The sequence below is a fragment of the Kwoniella bestiolae genome, chromosome 1 (assembly GCF_000512585.2).
Source record: "Kwoniella bestiolae CBS 10118 chromosome 1, complete sequence".
In the NCBI taxonomy this organism is placed as follows: domain Eukaryota; kingdom Fungi; phylum Basidiomycota; class Tremellomycetes; order Tremellales; family Cryptococcaceae; genus Kwoniella; species Kwoniella bestiolae.
Window position 1 is genome coordinate 1,465,982 of NC_089241.1, and position 18,947 is coordinate 1,484,928.

The window sequence follows — 18,947 nt, forward strand, 5'->3', positions numbered from 1 at the left end:
TCCACTATTCTAACCCCTCGCATCCATTACATCAGAGACCAAGTCGACTTGCAGTGAGAGGCGAGCGAGGAAATCGGACTTCTACAACATGTCTTCCTCCCCCGCACCCGGTTCTGCCCCCGGTACACCCCCCAAAAGACCCGCTAAGAGGGATACAAGTTCTCTAGCCCTATCATCGATCAGTAACAATAACAATAACCACCACAATGGGAATTCAGCCGCCAGTGGAATTACTCTCGCCTCAATTAAACCTCGCGATCCGATCATTGAACGTGCATTGCAATTATCGACGTTTGAGAGCAATTATAGCACGGAAGACTTTATATCGAATTTGAGTGAGAAGTTAATCAATGAATCTAAGGCTGATCCTGGGCGTGAGTGTCTCTTCGACGAGTTACTGGATAAAACACACCATATGCCTACTTTCCACACCTTCTGGGGTACGATAGTCATGTGCTTGCGAGATACACCTTTTGGAATCAAGCTGACGAAGCCATAATGACTAGCCTTCAATCCCAAACCTTTTTTACAGACCTTCTCCCCCGCGCTGGACTCACTGCTAGCCCTAAGACAGCAGGTAGCAGAGAGGACCAAGAAGATGGAAACGGATGTGAGAAGGGCTGAGAGGGAGTATGGAAGGAGGTTGAGGGAGCTTGATGGTGGTTTCGAGGTTAGTTGGAGTGGCATCAGCGAAGGACGTGGTAAACCTGCATATTCAACACTGATCACTTTCTCACCTCTAGGCAATAGGAAACTCTTTCGAAAATCTAGAAAGCAAAATCACAGATGTCGGACGAACGGCAGTGAGGATAGGTGCGGTCATGCTCACAATCTTCAAGCACATGCTCAAAAGCTCAGCTGCAAAGAAATGGGGATAGTAGCTGATCTGACCTATCTCCTAATCAGGTGAACAACTCGACACACTTCATCAAACACGATCCACCGCCCAGTCCACATCCCTCCTTCTATCTTACTACCTATCAATCGCCCACCAAACATCCATAACCTCACCAGACGGCACGGCATCTACACCCCTCGAAGTACTATTTGCAACCAGGTCTTCAAGAGAAGGCCGAAGTAGATTATCAGTAATTCTGAGAAGATTGATGGCGGTAGCTAAAGATGTTGCCGATAACGCCTCGACCGCCTTGAACGACGCCGAAACAGCTTCGACACCGAAGGAACCCAATGGGGACACTTCCACACCTACCACGGCAAATACCGATGGACCCCCTACAAATTCCAAGATAATAGGTAAACGACGGAGTGAGAAGGAGAAGGCGGAGAGAGTACGGGACGAGATTGAGAGGTATTGCGAGAAATTCGAGAAAGAGGTGTTGAGGTTGTTTGATAGGAGTTATAGGAAGGGTGATCCGAGGATGATGGCTGTGAGTATTTCAATTTCTTGCTCTCGGTGCAGATCAGAGACTGCGCACAGTATGATGGGAAGTGCTGAAGATCTCATTTGGTCCGTCGTAGCACTGCGCAAAGACCCTGCAAGACTTCAATGGAGGTGCATCCTGCGTACAGATATATGTGAACCAACATGATTTCTTCATTTCGAAAGATCGGTTGTTGGAGGAAGCTGTCAAGGTTGATAGTGCCATAGATGGGGAGAAGCCTGCCGATCTGTGAGTGGCCGCACACTATTTTATCTAAAGGAACACTGTTCAGCTGATGTTGGCCAATGCCTGTCAACCTCAGATGGGCTACTATTGGCGATCCTGATGCGCCTCCACCAACTACAGAACCAGGAATGGAAGCTTTATTCAAGGAGATCAGAGTCACGGTTAGCCAGGAAGCGCAGATCGTCAAAGCTGTGTTTCCCAATCCAAGTGCGGTACTACAGGTATTCTTGCAGAGGGTATTCGCCCAAGTTGTGAGTGCACGCGTTTCCCAATTTCAGTGTTCAGCCATGGCAGCTGATATCTATCCCCTATATAGATCCAACAACATCTCGAATCCCTACTTTCGCGCGCAGCTACCATATCAACTCTCGCTGTACTTCGTATCCTTCATCTCACTCACTCAATCTGCGCAGCTCTAGTCGATGATCTCAAGACGTACGACCTCACCCTTGGATCCTCCTCATCTGGCCCGACCAAATCATCCACATCTACCGGCGGTCCCCTCGCAACCATGCTTGATCACGCGTTAGAAGAGATGTTCGTGCCATGGTTAGAAGGGACAAGGTACCTTGAGAGCGAGAGCAAGAATCTGGTAGAACTTTATGCGGGATTGCTGAGCAGGTTCACCAGATACCATGTAAGCTGGATCTTTCGCTTTCGATAAAACACAGCTGATCATCTGCCTCCGATATAGGAAACTGTACTCAAAGCCAAACCCAACTCCCTCCTTGATAAAGTGGTAAACCAACTTGCCACCTCCAGCACAGCAGCCACCTCTTCATCAACTGCTCAAACGGCTGCAGCGGCGATATCGAAATATGCCAATCTGTTCACCTCGAAGACTGGAGGTACATCGACGCCAGCCGGTCACCCAGCCATTGCTAAGCCGTTTGGACCAAATGCCACCCATCTAGGTGTGAACCAACTGGGAGGCGCCAAGTCTGCCATGCTGACCAACGGGACACAAACACCCTTGGGGGGTGGTGAATTAGGTAGAGAAAGACAGGAGGGGTTGAGAGGTGATTTAGTGAACAAAGGACTGGAAGATAAAGTATGGTCGACGGACGGTGTTTTGACCATTGATATGGCTGAGAGGATGCTGAAGTGGCATGCTGAGGCTGTGGGAAGAGCTGTCGAGTTGAGTGCGGGCAGTGATATGTGAGTGGAAGAACCTCAAATACAACCTGAGCGCCTGCTTACACTCTGTCATCCTTTCGTGATGCAGCGGGAAGAACGCTCTGGCCTTGTCGAAAGTACTTTCAGAAGCTATTGGCAGGAGTTTCATCGAGACCGCTTTGGACTCGTGAGTTATCCACCTCTCCTCTCGATCTCGGCTGTTGGTCAGTGCTGATGATACTTTTACAGAGCCCTAGCTAAACTTGAATCTCAAGAATCAAGATCTGAGCCTGATCTACAATCTCTAACCGTAATCAAGCCATCCGACCAGATATGTCACCTCTGGCAGAGATATACCTCGACGGCGTTATTACCCTTGGCTGGGAATACAGTGGCTGTCAGACGTGAGATGGGCACGATCAATTCGCATAATGTCGTAAGGATGGAAGGGAAGATCAATAATGTTATTCAGAAAGCTTTGGACGGTGAGTCGTTTGATGAATTTGACCATCGCTCGCTCAGACATGATTCCCGCCCTGATCCCAAACAGAAGTACTGATACCTGTCCTTTGATCCCTTAGCCATCGTATCCCACCTATCATATCTGCTCACAAAACAGAAGAAGAACGACTATAAACCCAAAAATGACGAATTGTCCTTTGCCCGAACCAATACCGAGCCATGTGAATTATGTTGCGAGTTTTTGGTTACTATCAAGGATACTGTGAATGAGGGTCTGAGCGGCAAGAACGCAGAGGCGTTCTTGAGTGAAGTGGGAGTTTCTTTCCACAGGTGAGAATCGCGTCTAGCTACAGGTTTCACGCGGGTTGCACGTCTATTCAAGCTGATGAGTGATCTTATAGTCTCCTCCTTGATCATTACAAGAAGTTCCCTGTGAATCCTACAGGAGGATTGATGTTGACCAAGTGAGTTTTGTTCTCAGATCAAGGAGGGAGCTGTTGTTGATCATCATGCCCACCCGCAGAGATCTCGCATCATATCAAGAAGCAATGTCGTCATACGGTATCCAGGCAATCAACGACCGCTTTGACATGCTACGTCAACTCGGCAATTCATTCATCGTCCAACCCAACGTTCTTAAATCATATATGACGGAATCGCACCTAGGTAGAATCGAACTAAGACTTCTAAAACCATACCTCCAACAACGTTCAGATTACTCTCAATTCTCCAGATCTCTCCAACTTGATGATCTATCGTCTACCTCTTCGCATCCACATGAAGAGGCATCCTCGGCTGGAGTGATCTCGTCGGCATCTGTTACTGCGCCATTATCGATACTGAACAGGAACAGCTCGATCAGAGCCAAGGGGTCGAGGTTGTCCGGCGTAGCTGGAGTGGGGATGGGGAAATTGAAAGAGATGTTAAAGGAGTTTGATACCCTCAGTCCCGAGGAGGCTGCGCAGGCCAAGAAGAATGTGCAGAGGAATAATTATCAGCCCATGTTTTATATGGGTATGCATTAGTAGGGGGTAGTATGGTTCAAGCTGTGCTAAGCAGGAAGGAATGAAGGATAATTGTATGACAATGATTAATGCATGTAACGATTTTGACGATCGATCATCTGTCTTTTATCGCGCCGCATGTACATGTTCTTTGAATTCACAATGTGTTAGGATTTGCTCAACACACATGATCAGATCTCACGATCATGCCTCGATGGATGATATGAAGCAATATCGTGATTTTGGCTCCCTTGAGAATATGCATTTGAGACACTAGCTGGTACTGCATGTCCAATGTGCACCCTCCCCTGCTGAGATACGATTATTTCGGATTACAGAGTCATGCTGCATCTCGGCTTTTGGCCGGCGACCGGACTGCTTGTCTATCGGATGGAGAGCCCAAGCGCGCTTATTGTCTTGTAGAGCGTTTTGCCCATTGCATTACTTGTTCGTCTTCCCTTGACTTCCACCATCATTGTTCAGATAGCGATATCTGCTGAGTCTAGTATCAGATGCCATCAACATGTAATTGTTCTCATCTTCGTTTCTCAGCATCGTTACCTACCTAATACACTCCTTGAAAACGTCGACAATACCTGAACAAGATGCCCGTCCAATTATCTGAGAATGCGCGTAAACAGCTTGACGAGGCTCTAGATGCTTATCCTCAGAAGGGGAAACCCGGCACAGTGGTTGGGATCGTCAACAAGGAGGGTCAGATGATATACCTCAGAAGTGCTGGTGCCAAGAATGCAGTCACTGGAGAGAAGCTCGAGGATGATACTGTGAGTTCTGCTTTCACAGTGGGATGTATCTGTATCTGACGGACCTGTGTATAGATCTTCTGGATCGCATCGTGTACAAAGATGATAACAGGCATAGCAGCCATGCAGCTAGTCGAGAAAGGCCTGATAAGCCTCGACGAACCAGTATCAAAATTCGTACCGGAACTCGCAGATATCCGGGTTATCACTGACTCGACACCCACTACACTGGAAACTCGAAAAGCCAAGTGAGTGAGCACTGTGCTCTTACCCGAAGATCAGCTGACACATCATCCTAGTACCCCCATAACGCTTCGGATGTTATTGACGCACACATCAGGATGGGGATACTCATGGTACAATCACCACATTTTGAATTGGGTCAAACAGAATGATAACGAGGTGAATGGACATGGCTTTTGGTGTGAATTGAACAATAAGACTGACGAGGTGGGTCATTCTTGCAGTTCAGCGGTAAACAATTGGAAATGGTATGCGGCAATCCTTCCGTCAATCCATCGCGTGGTATCAGAAGAAGAATAGAGGCTGATAGGAAATGTGGTTGTGTTTAGCCGTTGGTCAATGAACCTGGTACGAAATGGGAATACGGCATTAGTGAGTTTCGCAAACTGCATAAGAGGACGTATGACTGATGTCGTACTTCGTACCGAAAGATATGGACTGGGCTGGTATCACTGTTGAGAGGGTATCGGGGCAGAAGCTGGGTGACTACTTCATAGGTGAGTGCGGTTGTTTTGATCATTCGTGAATCTGTACACGACTGATAACTGTTCATAGACAACATATTCAAGCCCTTGGGTATCGACGATTCGTATTTCGATTTTAAAACCCGGCCTGATCTTTTGAAACGACTGAGTCCAATGCATAAGTGGGATGCAGAGTCAGATACATATTCTATCAGGGATTTCCCTCATCTGCGAGTTCTCATTCCGCATTCCCAAGTTGACAGAGCTGATACGCTAGCGTCACTCAGGCTCGTAGATACTCCAAACCACCGAGGAGGTGGTGGTCTACGTAAGTCCTTCGCGCCTGGAGTGAAGAAGGGTTACATCTAACTTGAACCATAGACACCACTGCCAAATCTTACCTTACCGTCGTATCTGTTCTTCTGAATAAGGGTAAGGGTCCGAATGGTGTTCAGATCCTCAAGCCTGAGACCGTCGAATATATGTAAGTTGGACTGGTGCATGATGCTTGTCATTACACTTGCTGACGCATGTTTACATCAGGTTCAAAGATCATTGTGAAAACATCCAGGATAAAGGTGGACTTGGGACCCACGCAGTGGTGAAGAGCACTGATCCATCTAGAGCTAACACTGATCTTGAGATGCTGTAAGCTTCATATTCCCGCTTGCTGAATTAGATGAAGCTGATTATAGAGAGTAGTGCTGGTACCAAAAAAGGATGGGGATTGTCCTTCCTTCGTGAGTCTGGCGTGGGATGTGTGCAACAAATGGGTTTTGCTGATGTATAACACAGTCAACACGGAAGACATTCCAAATGGTCGAAAGGCATTTTCAGCTGAATGGGTACGTGGATCGAGTAGTCAAGAATCGGACGATTGCTGATTATCATCTCGCAGGGTGGTGTCGCGAACCTGTTCTGGATGGCGGACCCCACATCCCAAGTGAGTCGGCGATGGGCTTTGCATTGAGAAATTTCCTGCTAACAGGTCTCCAGGTGGGAATGATCGTCTTCAACGAAGTATTGCCTTACGGATGTGAGTGTGTCAGTTTCTCTCATAAGTGCCCAACTCACCTTTTCAATTCGCTCTTAGTCCCCGAATTCTTCAAGATGGAGGAGCAATTGCAACACATCGTATATGCAGATGGTGGTCTTGTCCAGGAATAGAGAAGGTCCACTCTAATGGACGTAGATGTTCAGAGATAGTTGCACATTCCGATGCATTCTTGATCTATCAGCCACTCCTCCACCTCTCATCGTTTCGCAGGAGCGACATACCACCGTAGTTTTACCAAAAAATGGGAATGTCCGTCTGAACTGTATAGAATACGATGTGTCGCGGTAAGTAGGAGACTCGAAGTGGACCCATCCCTAGCATTATGTAACGGAGCCCAAAGACCTGTAGGGTGCACCAATATCTCTGCGAAAGCAAGGATTGCATAAACCTAATCAGAAGCGTTAAAACTACGAAGTAGAGAAAGCAAGAACAAAGTATAAAGTAAATCGATGAAGCAAATCGCAATCTAGACATCTACCCATAACTTATAGACAACTCATGAACGTCAACATCCCGACACCCTTACCACACCCTATTCTCCCCTTCAACTCCGATTCATCATCTATATGGTCTCCTGAGGAATAGCAGGTTTTTCCTCTTGTACCTTCTCTTCATCGTACGCACCAAGTTTGTCTTGTTTCCAAACGTAATTGAGAACGTACAGACCACATGGAACGCAAGTGAGGGCGAAAGCAAGGTTGATCCATCCGGTCTTGTGGAGACTGAGCTTGGTAGCGTTGATACCGAATGCAATCGCTGCTGAACCTGATTCGGCAGATCGGAGGGTAGCAATGATTCTTGAGAGCTGTGCTTTGTCGGCTCCTCTGGGGAAAACATACCCAGCCATGTAGTACATGTATCCGTAGGCTGTACCTTGGGCTGCGGTTGCGATGGCGACTGGTACCCAGGCAGCTGCGAACCCGTCGGTGGTCCAATCCCATGAGGGGGCGACTGCCTTTTTGTCTTGTCGGACAGTGAGGATTAAGAGCCAGATACATGATCCGAGGATGACAGCTATGAATGGCGATTAGCTGGCGAAGCTGCGAAATGAGCAGTATATGACTCACTGTGAAGGAAACCCCAAGTGTAGACGAGCTTCTTTCGGATCGAGGTTTTCTTGCTGTCAAGGTAGAACTGTTGGGATATCCGTTAGTCTCGCCACTCTCATCCGAGATGGATATTATCACTTACACCCATGACTTGGAACCAGATGATGGTCAAAGAAGGCTTGACGATCGAAGACATACCTCGAACTCGGACCGAGAAGTGCTTAGCGAGATAGGTTGCTAATTCACATGGCTGTCAGTATTAACGTATCGCATTGCAATGAGACCCGACACTCACAGGTCCAAGAAGGGATGAACAAAGATTGAGACCAGAGGAAACACATGGCAATGATTTTTGGATCTTTCAGCTCAGCAATGGTGAGCCAGGTTTCTCTCCAGAATCCTTGATCCGGGATTCCAGTGACGGGTTTACCATCCTTTCTCTGGACTTGTTTAGGGTTGGAGAGCAAGAGAGACACGAAGGGCGCGAGACAGTTGAGAGCGACGAAGACGAGGTAGGTTTTGGGTTTGAGACCTCCCTTGACTTTTACATCGAGATTGAGGAACAAGTTGATGAAACCTCCGATGATGGTGGAAAGGGTGTAGAGGGATTGCCAGATGGCTAACATTCGTCCCTTCCTGCTGGGCTCGGAGTACACCTATACGAGTGACATGGGGAATTTAGCCAGATTTGCTTGGACGACGATAATTAAAGGTGTATCGCAAACTCACACTAATGATGACACCCTCGGATACCCAGAACAAACCGGAAGTCAGACCGCAGATAATAGCACCGACGACCAAGAACCACTGGTTTCTGAAAGCAGAGTTGGTGTATAAAGCGGCAGCATAGGGAGCATAGCCTGCAGCACCAATAGCAAGTGTCCATCTGGGTCCGACCTTTGACAAAAATCCAGCTGGGAGGCCTTCATGAGCTACCGCTCTTTCCTGAGCAAAGGACAAGACTTACTAGAGACAAGAGCAGAAGGTACAATCAGAGCATATGCAACAGCGACACTCGCGTTACCGATCTCTACATTTGCAAGACCACCAGCACCTACGCGCATAACAGTCAGCAAATCGTCATAACATCGCTAGAAGGATTGGAACTCACCAGTAGCGGCCAAAGCGGCATAAGCACCGGGTGCCAAGAAAGAAGCAATACCAGTGATGATCGCTTGACAGGTGACACTCCTGTACCAATGGGGTTTGACAGGTTCGGAAGTAGCATAAGCTACCTCGTGAACTGGTTGGTGAGTCGCACCTTCTGGGTGGACATGCAAGTCCTTCTCAGACTCGTGTTCGATCGACATGGTGATTCCTGGTTGTTTGACGCGTCAAGGTAAACTGAAGAAAAGAGCGGTGGTGGGAAAGAATATGCAACAGTCACATATCACACGAGCCGTTTAATACTCATCCCAAATTGAGCTCCAACTCTTCCTTATCTTGAAGATACCATCCTCCTCTTCTATTCGTAGGGGGAAATCATTGAAAAGAACGAAAGAAAAAGGCAACGCAAGGCGTTCCGATAGACTTTTCGGCCAAGAATGTGGGATTGTTTCCTACAAGCGCTGTTACGGATACCAAATAATATTGACATTTCAGGAAAAACCCGAAATGGTGATGTTTCGGGATCTACGCGTAGGAGGGAAGGTAGGGGGATAGCGAGTGTAGAATACATATCTGCCCAGGGGATGCTTGGATTTTCTGCGTTCTATTGTACGTTACTCTTACGGGCAAGGGGTCGATTGGGTTTTGTGGAGAAACACCAGAATTATGCACGATCGCATGTTCATGTTCTAGAGCTCAAATGACCGGGTTATACAACCGGACCTTTCCCACCGAGGTGGACATTCCTCACAACATGTCGTTATCTATCAACTCGATGACTACTGTCCTGTACTATATCTTTGATTCTTAGCAGCTATAAGCTATGAACCTATCATTTGCACACCACATATAAGCATGGCAAGATCGGAGCAGGTCATCAGCAATTCCGCTGCGGAAGGGGGCCGAAACAAGAGAGCTAGAAGGCGCGCAGGCCCTTTCAAAAGGTCAAGGACAGGTTGTGAGTTATTTGTTGAGATAGGCTGATGTAGAGGCTTACAGTGATTTGATCCAACGATAGGCGGTACATGCAAGAGGTGAGTGTCAAGAATACGACTTCACCTGCGTGCTCATCGCCCTAAAGCAAGCTGACTCTCTGTTCTAGGCGTGGGAAGAAATGTGATGAAGAGTGGAGCGATGAGGGATTTTGCCAGAGGTGCATATTGGGAGAATTTGAGTGTACAGGCCGGTCAGAGCAGGTCGGCAAGAAGGGACAGCCCTCTGTGGTTGATGGATCGACGAGGAGGAGCAGCAGTGCGAGGAGATCCTCAAGTAGCAGTGAAGCCATCGAACCTATAACAAACCATCAATTCAGTCAAGCACGTACAGTCCTCAATCCCACTCCACCCACCGTCGTTCAGCCGATACCCAACTTTGATCTCTCCATGCCCTCCACTGCACCTATCGCCGGACCATCAAGTCATCAATCACATCCTCTACCTCAAAATGGGATCGATCACCCAAACATCTCGGCCAATTCTGCCGGGCTGTGGAACACCACGCATACGACCGCGACAAATACCAATATCTTCATGGACTCCTTAAACTTTTTCCCTTCACTTGCCACCCCTCAGCCATTGTACAATTGGCCCGGATCTTTCGCTACTCAGCCTTCTGCATATTTAACCACCAACATAGACGGATCACTGGCAATCGACTCTCAGCCGTTCTTATGGAACAATCAAACCACCAATGACTTTTTGAATGAGTTCACTACGCCATTCACCGATCCTATCACCAACGATACGTCCAAGCAACCTCAGAATCACCCTCACCAGCTCAACGCTAATTCGCGAGTATTGTTCCTCAATCCCGAGAAGCCTACTAGACAAGGTGTTTCGCTAGCGGAGATATGTGAGTGGATAAGAGTTCTACTGTAGGTACTCATGAGCTAGAGCTGAAACGCAATTGCAGACGCCCGAGTAGTGGAGTCTTGGCTTGTGGGTATACCGTCGACCACGAGAGACTATGCTCGTGCACGCATATTGGCTCTGAACGACAATAACAGTGAGTGTCGCCTATCCCTTCTCTCACCCAGCTCAGCTGACATGGAAACCCAGGTGTGATGCGGAATGTCCGCTTCGCCGTATCAGCAGCGTACATATTCCTGTTTGCAGGATGTCAAGAACGCTCCGACAACCCCAACGACCCTCAGCCCAAGTTAGTGGAATTGGCGTACAAAGGAGCCGGGCTGGTAGATGGGAAATCGACGACTTTGTCTCAAAGTGGTGCAGATGGGAGTGAAGTGATCACGCCAGGTAGTAAAGACGGGGAGAAGGAGGTGCCCAATTCAGCTCTGAAGAAGATCAGGATATACGTTGATCATGTCTCGACACCTTTTGCGGCGGATATGGAGAGTTTGAAATGGACAGAGGATGCTGTGAGGGAGTTGAAGGAGATTGAAGTGACGGATAAATCGCAATTGTCTGATTTGTGAGTTCGACCTACAACCTTACTCGACCTGATTGAGCGTTAAGACTGGTTCTTTTAGGCTTTGGGGTGTCATCGACCTACAATTGGTAGAATTCATCCGAGGCGGTGCAGCGCCTTCATACAACATGTTGGCCCTGGGCGATAGACTAGTCAGACAAGCTATGGGTAATGTCCGTCCGCAGATCGTTTTATCAAGTCTAAGAGGTTCCGACACCTTCTCGCTTCGACTTTACGCTCTATCAGATATCAGTCGTTGCATCGTACACAGGGGACGAAAGACAATGTGAGTGTATGTCTCAACTGTTATACCTCAGAGCTGATGAGCTAGAGCGCAGATTCCACTTCTGGTCCGACATCAACGACAATCAAAGCGAGCCGATATCTCATTCCGACGATGAAGAACCATGGGCGACATATCTCGGTCTACCGGACTCTATCGTGATCCTGCTATCAGAAGTGGTCAACCTATGCGCAGATCTATCGTCAACCCCTCCCGCATCGATCAAAGCGCAAGCGGAAGAGCTGGAGACAGCCCTGAAAAGCTGGCAATCTCAGACTTTCAGTACCCTCAACTCGGTCGACTCGACCGCCTTGATCTCACGTACCATCGCGGGCGAATTATGGAGACTTTCAGCCCTGGTATTGCTATACCAATCGGTACATCGTGTGGGAGGTTTGCACCCAGTGCTACGAAGGGCGCAAAGCGAGATATTGAGCCTGTTAGATTCGATAGTCAAATTACCGAATGGTGATCTGTGGGGGTTCATAGGTCTACCTGCGTTCCTGGCTGCCTGTCTTAGTATAAGTGATAATGATAGACAGAGGTCGTTGCAGCATCTGGCCAGACCTGGACCAGAGAGAATGTGGCTAGATAACATAGCGTTGGTGGAGAAGGTGTGGGAGGAGACGGACCAAACTGGAAAATTACCAGATTGGAATGAAAAGATGTTGAGAGAAGGGATGTCTGTGGCTTTCTTCTAGGTTGTGTGCCGTGTACTTTTGATGGTTGTATACATGTTAGATGTGACATATTGTAGTACATGTGATCACGACTGTCCATTAGCGTCCCTCAAGCCGGAGCACCTCCTTTTGGTTCACCCATTTTCCATCTGATTGATCCGGAGCAGGCACAAAGGCCTCTGATCCGAAATGATTGATTGATCGGCTTTGACCTTTTTTGATGGTTCAGGGTGCACGTGCGCCGAGAATCCACAAGCGCGTGTAAGCAATAAGAGCTCTTATCCCATTTTATTCCTGCATTTCTTGTGAGTCTCTACTCCTCCTCTTGCTTATGCCCACTTCATCTCGCTTGTGTGATACCTAGGCCGATGAAGGCGGGCTACTCTCATTGAAGGTTGTAGCGCAACATGTCAATGGAGTACCTGAAGCATACGGTTCGGATCGGTCTTCAAGCTTGTCGCTTTCACGGATGAAGTGAGGATCGAAAAGTACAGGGGGTTTATGGTGCTTTGGCAACAGTTTCTTAACGTAGCTTTCATCAAGCACGACCACTAGACATATGCAGAATCAATCTATCATCCATTCTTTATCAGCTTCAGCCTTCAAGTCAAGCATCTTTCACACCCTCATTGACAATGCCAGTCGCTACCAAGCTCAAGAGGACCTCCAACGAAATCCCAACTCTGGTCTCTGTAGACCCAACTCAGCCAGGAGAGACCCAAGCGAATATCCACACGAGGTGGCATCCTGAGATCCCGTGAGTATGAACTGTCAGTCTCCGCCAGAGATGGGAAGACAAACTGACTTTATCTGTGTTATCATGTCAAGGTGCGTCGCGACCATCCCTGTAGGCCAACCCTTCCGCGTAGAATGCCTAGACTACTCCGGCTCCCAAGTACACAACGATGACAACGCGGACGATATCGTTCATCTGGACCATGATTCAGACCATCACCTATCTGGACCGTTCTCCGTACCTGGCGCTCAACCTGGTGACGTACTGGAGATTGAGGTATTGGATGTCCAACCGTTTCAGGATCATAATTGGGGGTATTGCGTGACCGCCCCTGGACTGGGTAGTTTGGATGATGAGGGGAAGGAAACGAAGGTTACAAAGAGTATTTGGGATTTCTTCGGTGAGTGATAACGTCCCATGATGGCTGTGTTATGGAAGACAACGAACAAGAGTCATATATGACTTGCTTCTGAACAGGGCTACAGCTGAAAATGACTGCTCACTAGGCAATGAGACCTCCTCAAGGCATGTCCCACATGTCTCTTTCCAGGGTCGTCCACACGCCGGTGTACTAGGTACAGCTCCCTCCCACGAGATACTGGAACAGTGGGTCAAGCGAGAGTCGGAACTGGAGGTCGCCACATCAGGCAAGGCAGGTTGTAGTCTCCCTAAATCAAGGGGCGCATATGTGGGACAAGACCTGCCCGACGGTTTAAGAGAGAAGATATACAGGGAGGGAGCAAGGACAAGTCCGGGGAGAGAACATGGTGGGAATATAGATATTGGCTTGGCTACCAGGGGATCGAAAGTGTATCTGGTACGTCTCGCTCTCTCATCTCAATCCACCCTCATTTGGAAATATTATAATACTGATTTCAATGCTTGATGTATGTAGCCCGTGTACATCCCCGGAGCCTCACTGTCAGTTGGGGACACGCATTTCTGTCAGTCCGACGGCGAACCTACCACAGCGATCGAAATGGCCGGTATAGTCACTCTACGAGTCAACATAATACCTCAAGGTATACATCAACTACGAATGAGGAGTCCAATGTACAGGACGAGTCCCAGTGAACCGATATATAGAGATAAGCTGTGTTTCACAGGGTTGAGCGTTGATAGAGATGGTAATCAGACCAATCAGGATGGATTGGTAAGTCTCAGAAAACTCCCTTCGCTCTCGTCTTCGGGACCTGGGAATTTTGCTGATCAATCGTTTGTGGGTTCGCTAGCTGGCATACCGTAATGCTGCGTTCCAAGCTATGGAGTATCTCGAGTCATTTGGATACTCCCGCGAACAGGCTTATATCCTCTTATCTGCTGCACCTATCGAATCAAGGGTGGTAGCCACGGCGAACCGACCAAATTTCGTCGTCTCCCTTGGTATCCCTACTGAAATCTTTGATTTTGATATATTACCAAGGAAAGACGGGATATCAGATGAGGAGAAGAGAAAGGTGATTCAAGGTCCTGCGTTACCTAGCATCAAGGTGAATGGTGAGATGCCGAATGGCAATGGTCATTAGGTTGAATTAGCATGGGAGGTTCGACGTTTCTATTCGTTTATAGCATTTTACATCATGCATTTCATGGTTTACGTTTCTTGGTGTACTATATGCCATATGGGTGATGCTATTTTACCTGAATAGCTGTATGCTAGCCAGTTCATCCTCGGGTGCCATGCGATCGAACTGACCATCCCGTGGACTGGCAGTTTCGCGACTGTTGCGCCAGAGTAGACGGATACCTACGTATAACATGATCAGTCACTTTTCGATATGAACCACGACTAAGAAGTCAATGCAACTCACGATAGCAATATACGTATCGTCACCTCCCAGAGCTATATATTCACCATCATGTGAGAAAGCGATATGTCGAATGGCGGCACTATGATTAATTAGATATCAGCAAATGTCTCTGCAAAGGTACGATGCGACGAACGACCTACGAGCAAACGTCAAACGTCCTCTCACAGATCCAACCCCTCGTATCGAACATGCTCAACAGCGCGTCCTGACCACCCACAGCGAGGTATTTTCCTTGAGGATCGAAAGCCAAACTCAACAGACTCGCACTATGACAGATAGCATGTCTGAACCGTTGTAACTGTTTTGCCTTTTTCTTCTCTTTCTCTGATGGTTTAGCAGGAGGCGGAAGAGGGGGAGTAGGCTGTCGACTCGGTGCGGCCGATGAGGGTGCAGGTATTGTTTCTGAGAGGTTTTGCGTCATGGGTTGACTCGTACTTTCCTCTGTCATTTCCACATCTCCACCTTGAGTCACTGTATCGTCCTTTCGATCTTCTGCCGTAGCCGTATCATCCTCTTTTGAAGCTTCGTTATTACTTTCTTCTCCTTCCTTTGGTGCTTCTTCCCCCTCAGCCATCTCAACATCATCTTCAGCGTTGTCTTTGCCCTCCCTAGTATTCTCGAGTGAACCTTCTCTACTGCCCTCCCTGCTTTTCACTGGTTCAGCATCTGTAGCTTCTTCCTCCGCTGGTAATTTGGGCGTTGACGGTGTAGTAGACGGTCCACTTTCGATGATCCTCGGTTCAGAGACTTCTTCTACTACTTCGTCCTCCTGCTTGATAAAGTGTGTAGGGTATAGCCAAGCGTTAATCGACCCATCGTTCGAGACTGCGCATACGAGTTTACCAGAGTTGGTGAATCGCAGACTATTTATCTGAGTAAGAGTACCAGCTTAGCAAAAATGCGCTAGATTGCATTTGAGCGAAACAAGAAATGATACTCACCTCTTCAGCTCCCATGTCCATCGATGCCCCTCCTAAAGCTACATCATCCCTCCTCTCCCACTTTTCCACCCCATCTATGGTATTTATCCAGTAGAAAAACACCTCGTCTCGATTCCGCTGTGGGCAGACTACCGCAAAGTGCCGGCCTGAGGGGTGGAAGGAGATGTGCAAGACATCCCCTGGGATTTTGAACGTTGCGATTGGTGATGAGGGTGCTATGAGAAATCACATCTCAGCATGTCCCATTTTCTTCATGTGAACAGCATGTTTTACAATACCAAGAGGTGGATTGACTTACAAGTCACATCCCAAACCGCTATCACACCACCAGCCGAAGAACCTTTATCCCCCGAAACTAGGATATTCGGATCAACAGGCGACCAAGCTATCGATCCCACATGCCCATTATGCACTGTCGTCTTCGATGAAGATGGCAGAGATCTTGATGCTCTCGCGTCTATCTACTCAGATGTGTATCAGTTCCGCCTCGCCTCAGCTGCGATGTAAGAGAGATCAATGGACATACGTTCATCTTTGTGTCCCAGAATAACAGTTCTTTAAACTCTCCTCCGGTAGCTATCCTCCGCCCATCGCAGGACCAAGCTACACTTCGTACATGCTTTACGTTGCCTCCTCGTACGTCGTGTGATCTACCGAATGTCGGGCGCTGGGTATAGATGGGCAGTGTAAGCTGTGCTTGAGATGCTAGTTGCGTACAAGGGGGAGCCAAAACTAACCAATAGATCCCTTGCTGCTGGCTGTGCGATGGGGAAGTAGTCTGGCCTGTAAGGCTGATCGGTCTCGTTGACCATTGTTCTGTGTTTACTGAGGAGAAGAATCGTTCAAGTGTTCAGGATGAGTTGTAAGTGAAAGGTAGAGGTTGAGGAGAAAGGGGTAAGATTAGAGATGATAATGATGTCAAATTGATAATTGATGGTTAGCTCGGTTTACCCGGTGAGGTGAGTTCACGTAACATGTCCATCCACCCACCCTTCCCCAATAAATGACATTCATCCTATACCTTACTTGCATTTGTATACATATACATACCGAGCATCTCAAATTCATCTTCGACTCGCACAAAAGAGAAGGTGAGGTAGTGACTCGCCAATATCACTCAGAGTACTCCAATTGCAAGGCATCAGATCCGTACAGTCCACGACGCGATGTCACTCCGACCTCTCGTCTCCTTCCGCCCTTGCCTTTCACCCCGCTCACCCATACCTATACCTACACGGAGCTTGTCGACCTCTCTACCTCGTCGCCGACCATTCTCATCTTCCAGCAACGCTCCATCGACTATCGCAGCTACCGTCACCCAGACGCTGAGCTCGCTTCAAGACAGCGTCAATGATATAGCTGAGAAGTTCAAGAGGGCCGTGGAGCAGAGTCACAGCGAGCAGTATGAGGGTGTGGAGGAGAGGGGTCTGAGGATGTTGATCTTTGGTAAACCCGGGAGTGGGAAGGTGAGCGAACTGTCCCTGTTCATGGACATATATACGTAGGAAGGATTAGCTGACAGTTTCTGGTTATAGGGGACTCTAAGTGCTCGGTTAGTTGTAGTTCACGCAATACCATCCAGCCCAAACGATTGCTGATCCTCGCACTGTGATATTGCACGCCGCAGACTGGTCAAAGAATATGACATAGCATTCGTATCTACCGGAGACGTACTTCGAAAGGAGATAGCAGCAGGCTCGGAAGTGGGCAAGAAAGCCGAAGCTGTAGTAGCCAGTGGTGGTGAGTTGTCCTGCTCTTCCGTCAGCTTGCGCCTCTGACAATAACTAAACCTGAAAAACGCATAGGGCTGGTATCGGACGAATTGATGTTGGAGATTGTCAAGACTGAATTAGACAGATTACATGGTAAAGTTAGTGACGTCCATCATTATATAAACTGTTGAGACGGCGCTTGTGCTGATTGAATGAGGTTGGTAGAGTTGGATAGTAGATGGTTTCCCACGTACTTTACACCAGGGCGAATTGTTAGACTCTGTACTAAACCAAGAGGTACGTCAACGTCTCCTCTGGATAATGCTGTACGCTTGAATAAGTGCATGCAAGACCTTCACTTGTCAGGAGAAATTGCGACTCTCGGCATCCAATGATAGCTGACCATGCCGACAGAATCGACCATTAAACATGATCGTCCATCTCAACGTCCCAGACTCGGTGATCATGGCTCGTATATCAGGTAAATCGAGATATCTTCTTCCAGATGGTCTCTTCTCTTGATGCTTCCGGGTAGACTGATATTTCCAACTGGTACAGCTCGATGGGTTCATCTCCCCTCTGGAAGAGTATACAACACCACCTACTCTGCACCCAAAGTACCAGGGAAAGACGATATAACGGGCGAGCCACTATCCAAGAGGCCAGACGATACGCCTGTGAGTTGACTTCAATCTCACTTGCTAAGCTGTGGCGCAGTCACATACACATACAATGAAATGCTGATCTTCCTATGTTCACGATGATTAGGAGACTTTCTCAAAGAGGTTACAAGCCTACTACGAGTCCACCGCACCGTTGTTAGAGGTGGGTCCCACTTCATCTCGCCAAGCATGACATCGCTTTCCTGCATCCATTGCTGAGGCTGACGATCTCATCTTGTGCGACCCAACAGTACTTCGCAAAGACCTACCCCTCGTCATTATTTTCGTTAAGTGGTTCATCTTCCGACGAGGTACTTATCGCTGCGGGTTTGAAAACTGCCCCTCGACCCGGAGCGCAAGCGCAGGGGAAAGGGCAAGAAGGGACGACAGGAACTGACTTTAAATCGTTTTCTTCTTCCCTCACCTCATCCTCGAACACGAACGATAATGATACCGACATTGGAACGAATGATGAACAACAACAAAAAACGATGGCTGCGCTTGATCAGCTCTGGCCGCAATTGACCAACCTCATTGAGCCTTTCAATTTACGACGGGCCAAGAAGACGCTCATGAAGGATGGGAGGGAGTTGACGGAGGATGAAGTTAGGGAAGTCAGGAGGGAGGCGGATGATTTGAAGGATCCTAATGAGATTGATGTGGATACCAAGGGAAAGAAAAAGAAAGCTCATGTAGAGTAGAAGTTATATATCCACTAGATTGGATCACAAGTCAAATGTCATTGTAAAGAAATAAATCGTATAGCTTCGTCTTGGTGGCTATATCAATCATGTATATATC

The 18,947-nt window shown here is 48.0% G+C and overlaps 7 protein-coding genes across 7 annotated transcripts; 5 read left to right on the plus strand and 2 right to left on the minus strand.

Moving 5' to 3' along the window:
* Positions 1-88: 88 nt before the first annotated feature.
* On the plus strand, positions 89-4,231 carry I302_100562 (uncharacterized protein; the record flags this gene model as incomplete). Its single annotated transcript, XM_019190577.1, has 13 exons — positions 89-374; positions 507-670; positions 744-813; positions 907-1,388; positions 1,480-1,631; positions 1,705-1,879; positions 1,945-2,265; positions 2,323-2,786; positions 2,854-2,931; positions 2,994-3,229; positions 3,326-3,536; positions 3,608-3,670; positions 3,730-4,231. The coding sequence occupies 13 exons, from the start codon at positions 89-91 to the stop codon at positions 4,229-4,231; spliced, it is 3,204 nt and encodes a 1,067-aa protein (XP_019047325.1).
* A 584-nt stretch (positions 4,232-4,815) lies between these two features.
* I302_100563 (uncharacterized protein) lies at positions 4,816-6,848 on the plus strand (the record flags this gene model as incomplete). Its single annotated transcript, XM_065869102.1, has 14 exons — positions 4,816-4,995; positions 5,050-5,222; positions 5,274-5,424; positions 5,547-5,589; positions 5,649-5,714; positions 5,773-5,911; positions 5,969-6,009; positions 6,063-6,165; positions 6,225-6,329; positions 6,384-6,421; positions 6,477-6,526; positions 6,580-6,624; positions 6,678-6,717; positions 6,775-6,848. 14 exons carry the CDS (start codon positions 4,816-4,818, stop codon positions 6,846-6,848), a joined length of 1,248 nt encoding a protein of 415 aa, XP_065725174.1.
* A 452-nt stretch (positions 6,849-7,300) lies between these two features.
* I302_100564 (uncharacterized protein) lies at positions 7,301-9,097 on the minus strand (the record flags this gene model as incomplete). The annotated part of the gene is made up of 7 exons (XM_019190579.1): positions 7,301-7,752; positions 7,806-7,872; positions 7,930-8,024; positions 8,083-8,443; positions 8,517-8,701; positions 8,755-8,841; positions 8,899-9,097. 7 exons carry the CDS (start codon positions 9,095-9,097, stop codon positions 7,301-7,303), a joined length of 1,446 nt encoding a protein of 481 aa, XP_019047327.1.
* A 652-nt stretch (positions 9,098-9,749) lies between these two features.
* On the plus strand, positions 9,750-12,305 carry I302_100565 (uncharacterized protein; the record flags this gene model as incomplete). Its single annotated transcript, XM_019190580.1, has 7 exons — positions 9,750-9,852; positions 9,913-9,928; positions 9,997-10,745; positions 10,806-10,898; positions 10,952-11,324; positions 11,383-11,607; positions 11,660-12,305. 7 exons carry the CDS (start codon positions 9,750-9,752, stop codon positions 12,303-12,305), a joined length of 2,205 nt encoding a protein of 734 aa, XP_019047328.1.
* Positions 12,306-12,919: 614 nt separating this feature from the next.
* I302_100566 (uncharacterized protein) lies at positions 12,920-14,546 on the plus strand (the record flags this gene model as incomplete). The annotated part of the gene is made up of 5 exons (XM_019190581.1): positions 12,920-13,041; positions 13,113-13,420; positions 13,527-13,837; positions 13,916-14,173; positions 14,253-14,546. The coding sequence occupies 5 exons, from the start codon at positions 12,920-12,922 to the stop codon at positions 14,544-14,546; spliced, it is 1,293 nt and encodes a 430-aa protein (XP_019047329.1).
* Positions 14,547-14,614: 68 nt separating this feature from the next.
* I302_100567 (uncharacterized protein) lies at positions 14,615-16,584 on the minus strand (the record flags this gene model as incomplete). Its single annotated transcript, XM_019190582.1, has 7 exons — positions 14,615-14,767; positions 14,832-14,910; positions 14,972-15,702; positions 15,773-15,987; positions 16,071-16,233; positions 16,299-16,439; positions 16,510-16,584. 7 exons carry the CDS (start codon positions 16,582-16,584, stop codon positions 14,615-14,617), a joined length of 1,557 nt encoding a protein of 518 aa, XP_019047330.1.
* Positions 16,585-16,938: 354 nt separating this feature from the next.
* Positions 16,939-18,847, plus strand: I302_100568 (uncharacterized protein; the record flags this gene model as incomplete). Its single annotated transcript, XM_019190583.1, has 9 exons — positions 16,939-17,238; positions 17,308-17,324; positions 17,400-17,512; positions 17,578-17,642; positions 17,710-17,781; positions 17,899-17,965; positions 18,043-18,161; positions 18,253-18,309; positions 18,398-18,847. The coding sequence occupies 9 exons, from the start codon at positions 16,939-16,941 to the stop codon at positions 18,845-18,847; spliced, it is 1,260 nt and encodes a 419-aa protein (XP_019047331.1).
* Positions 18,848-18,947: the final 100 nt, after the last annotated feature.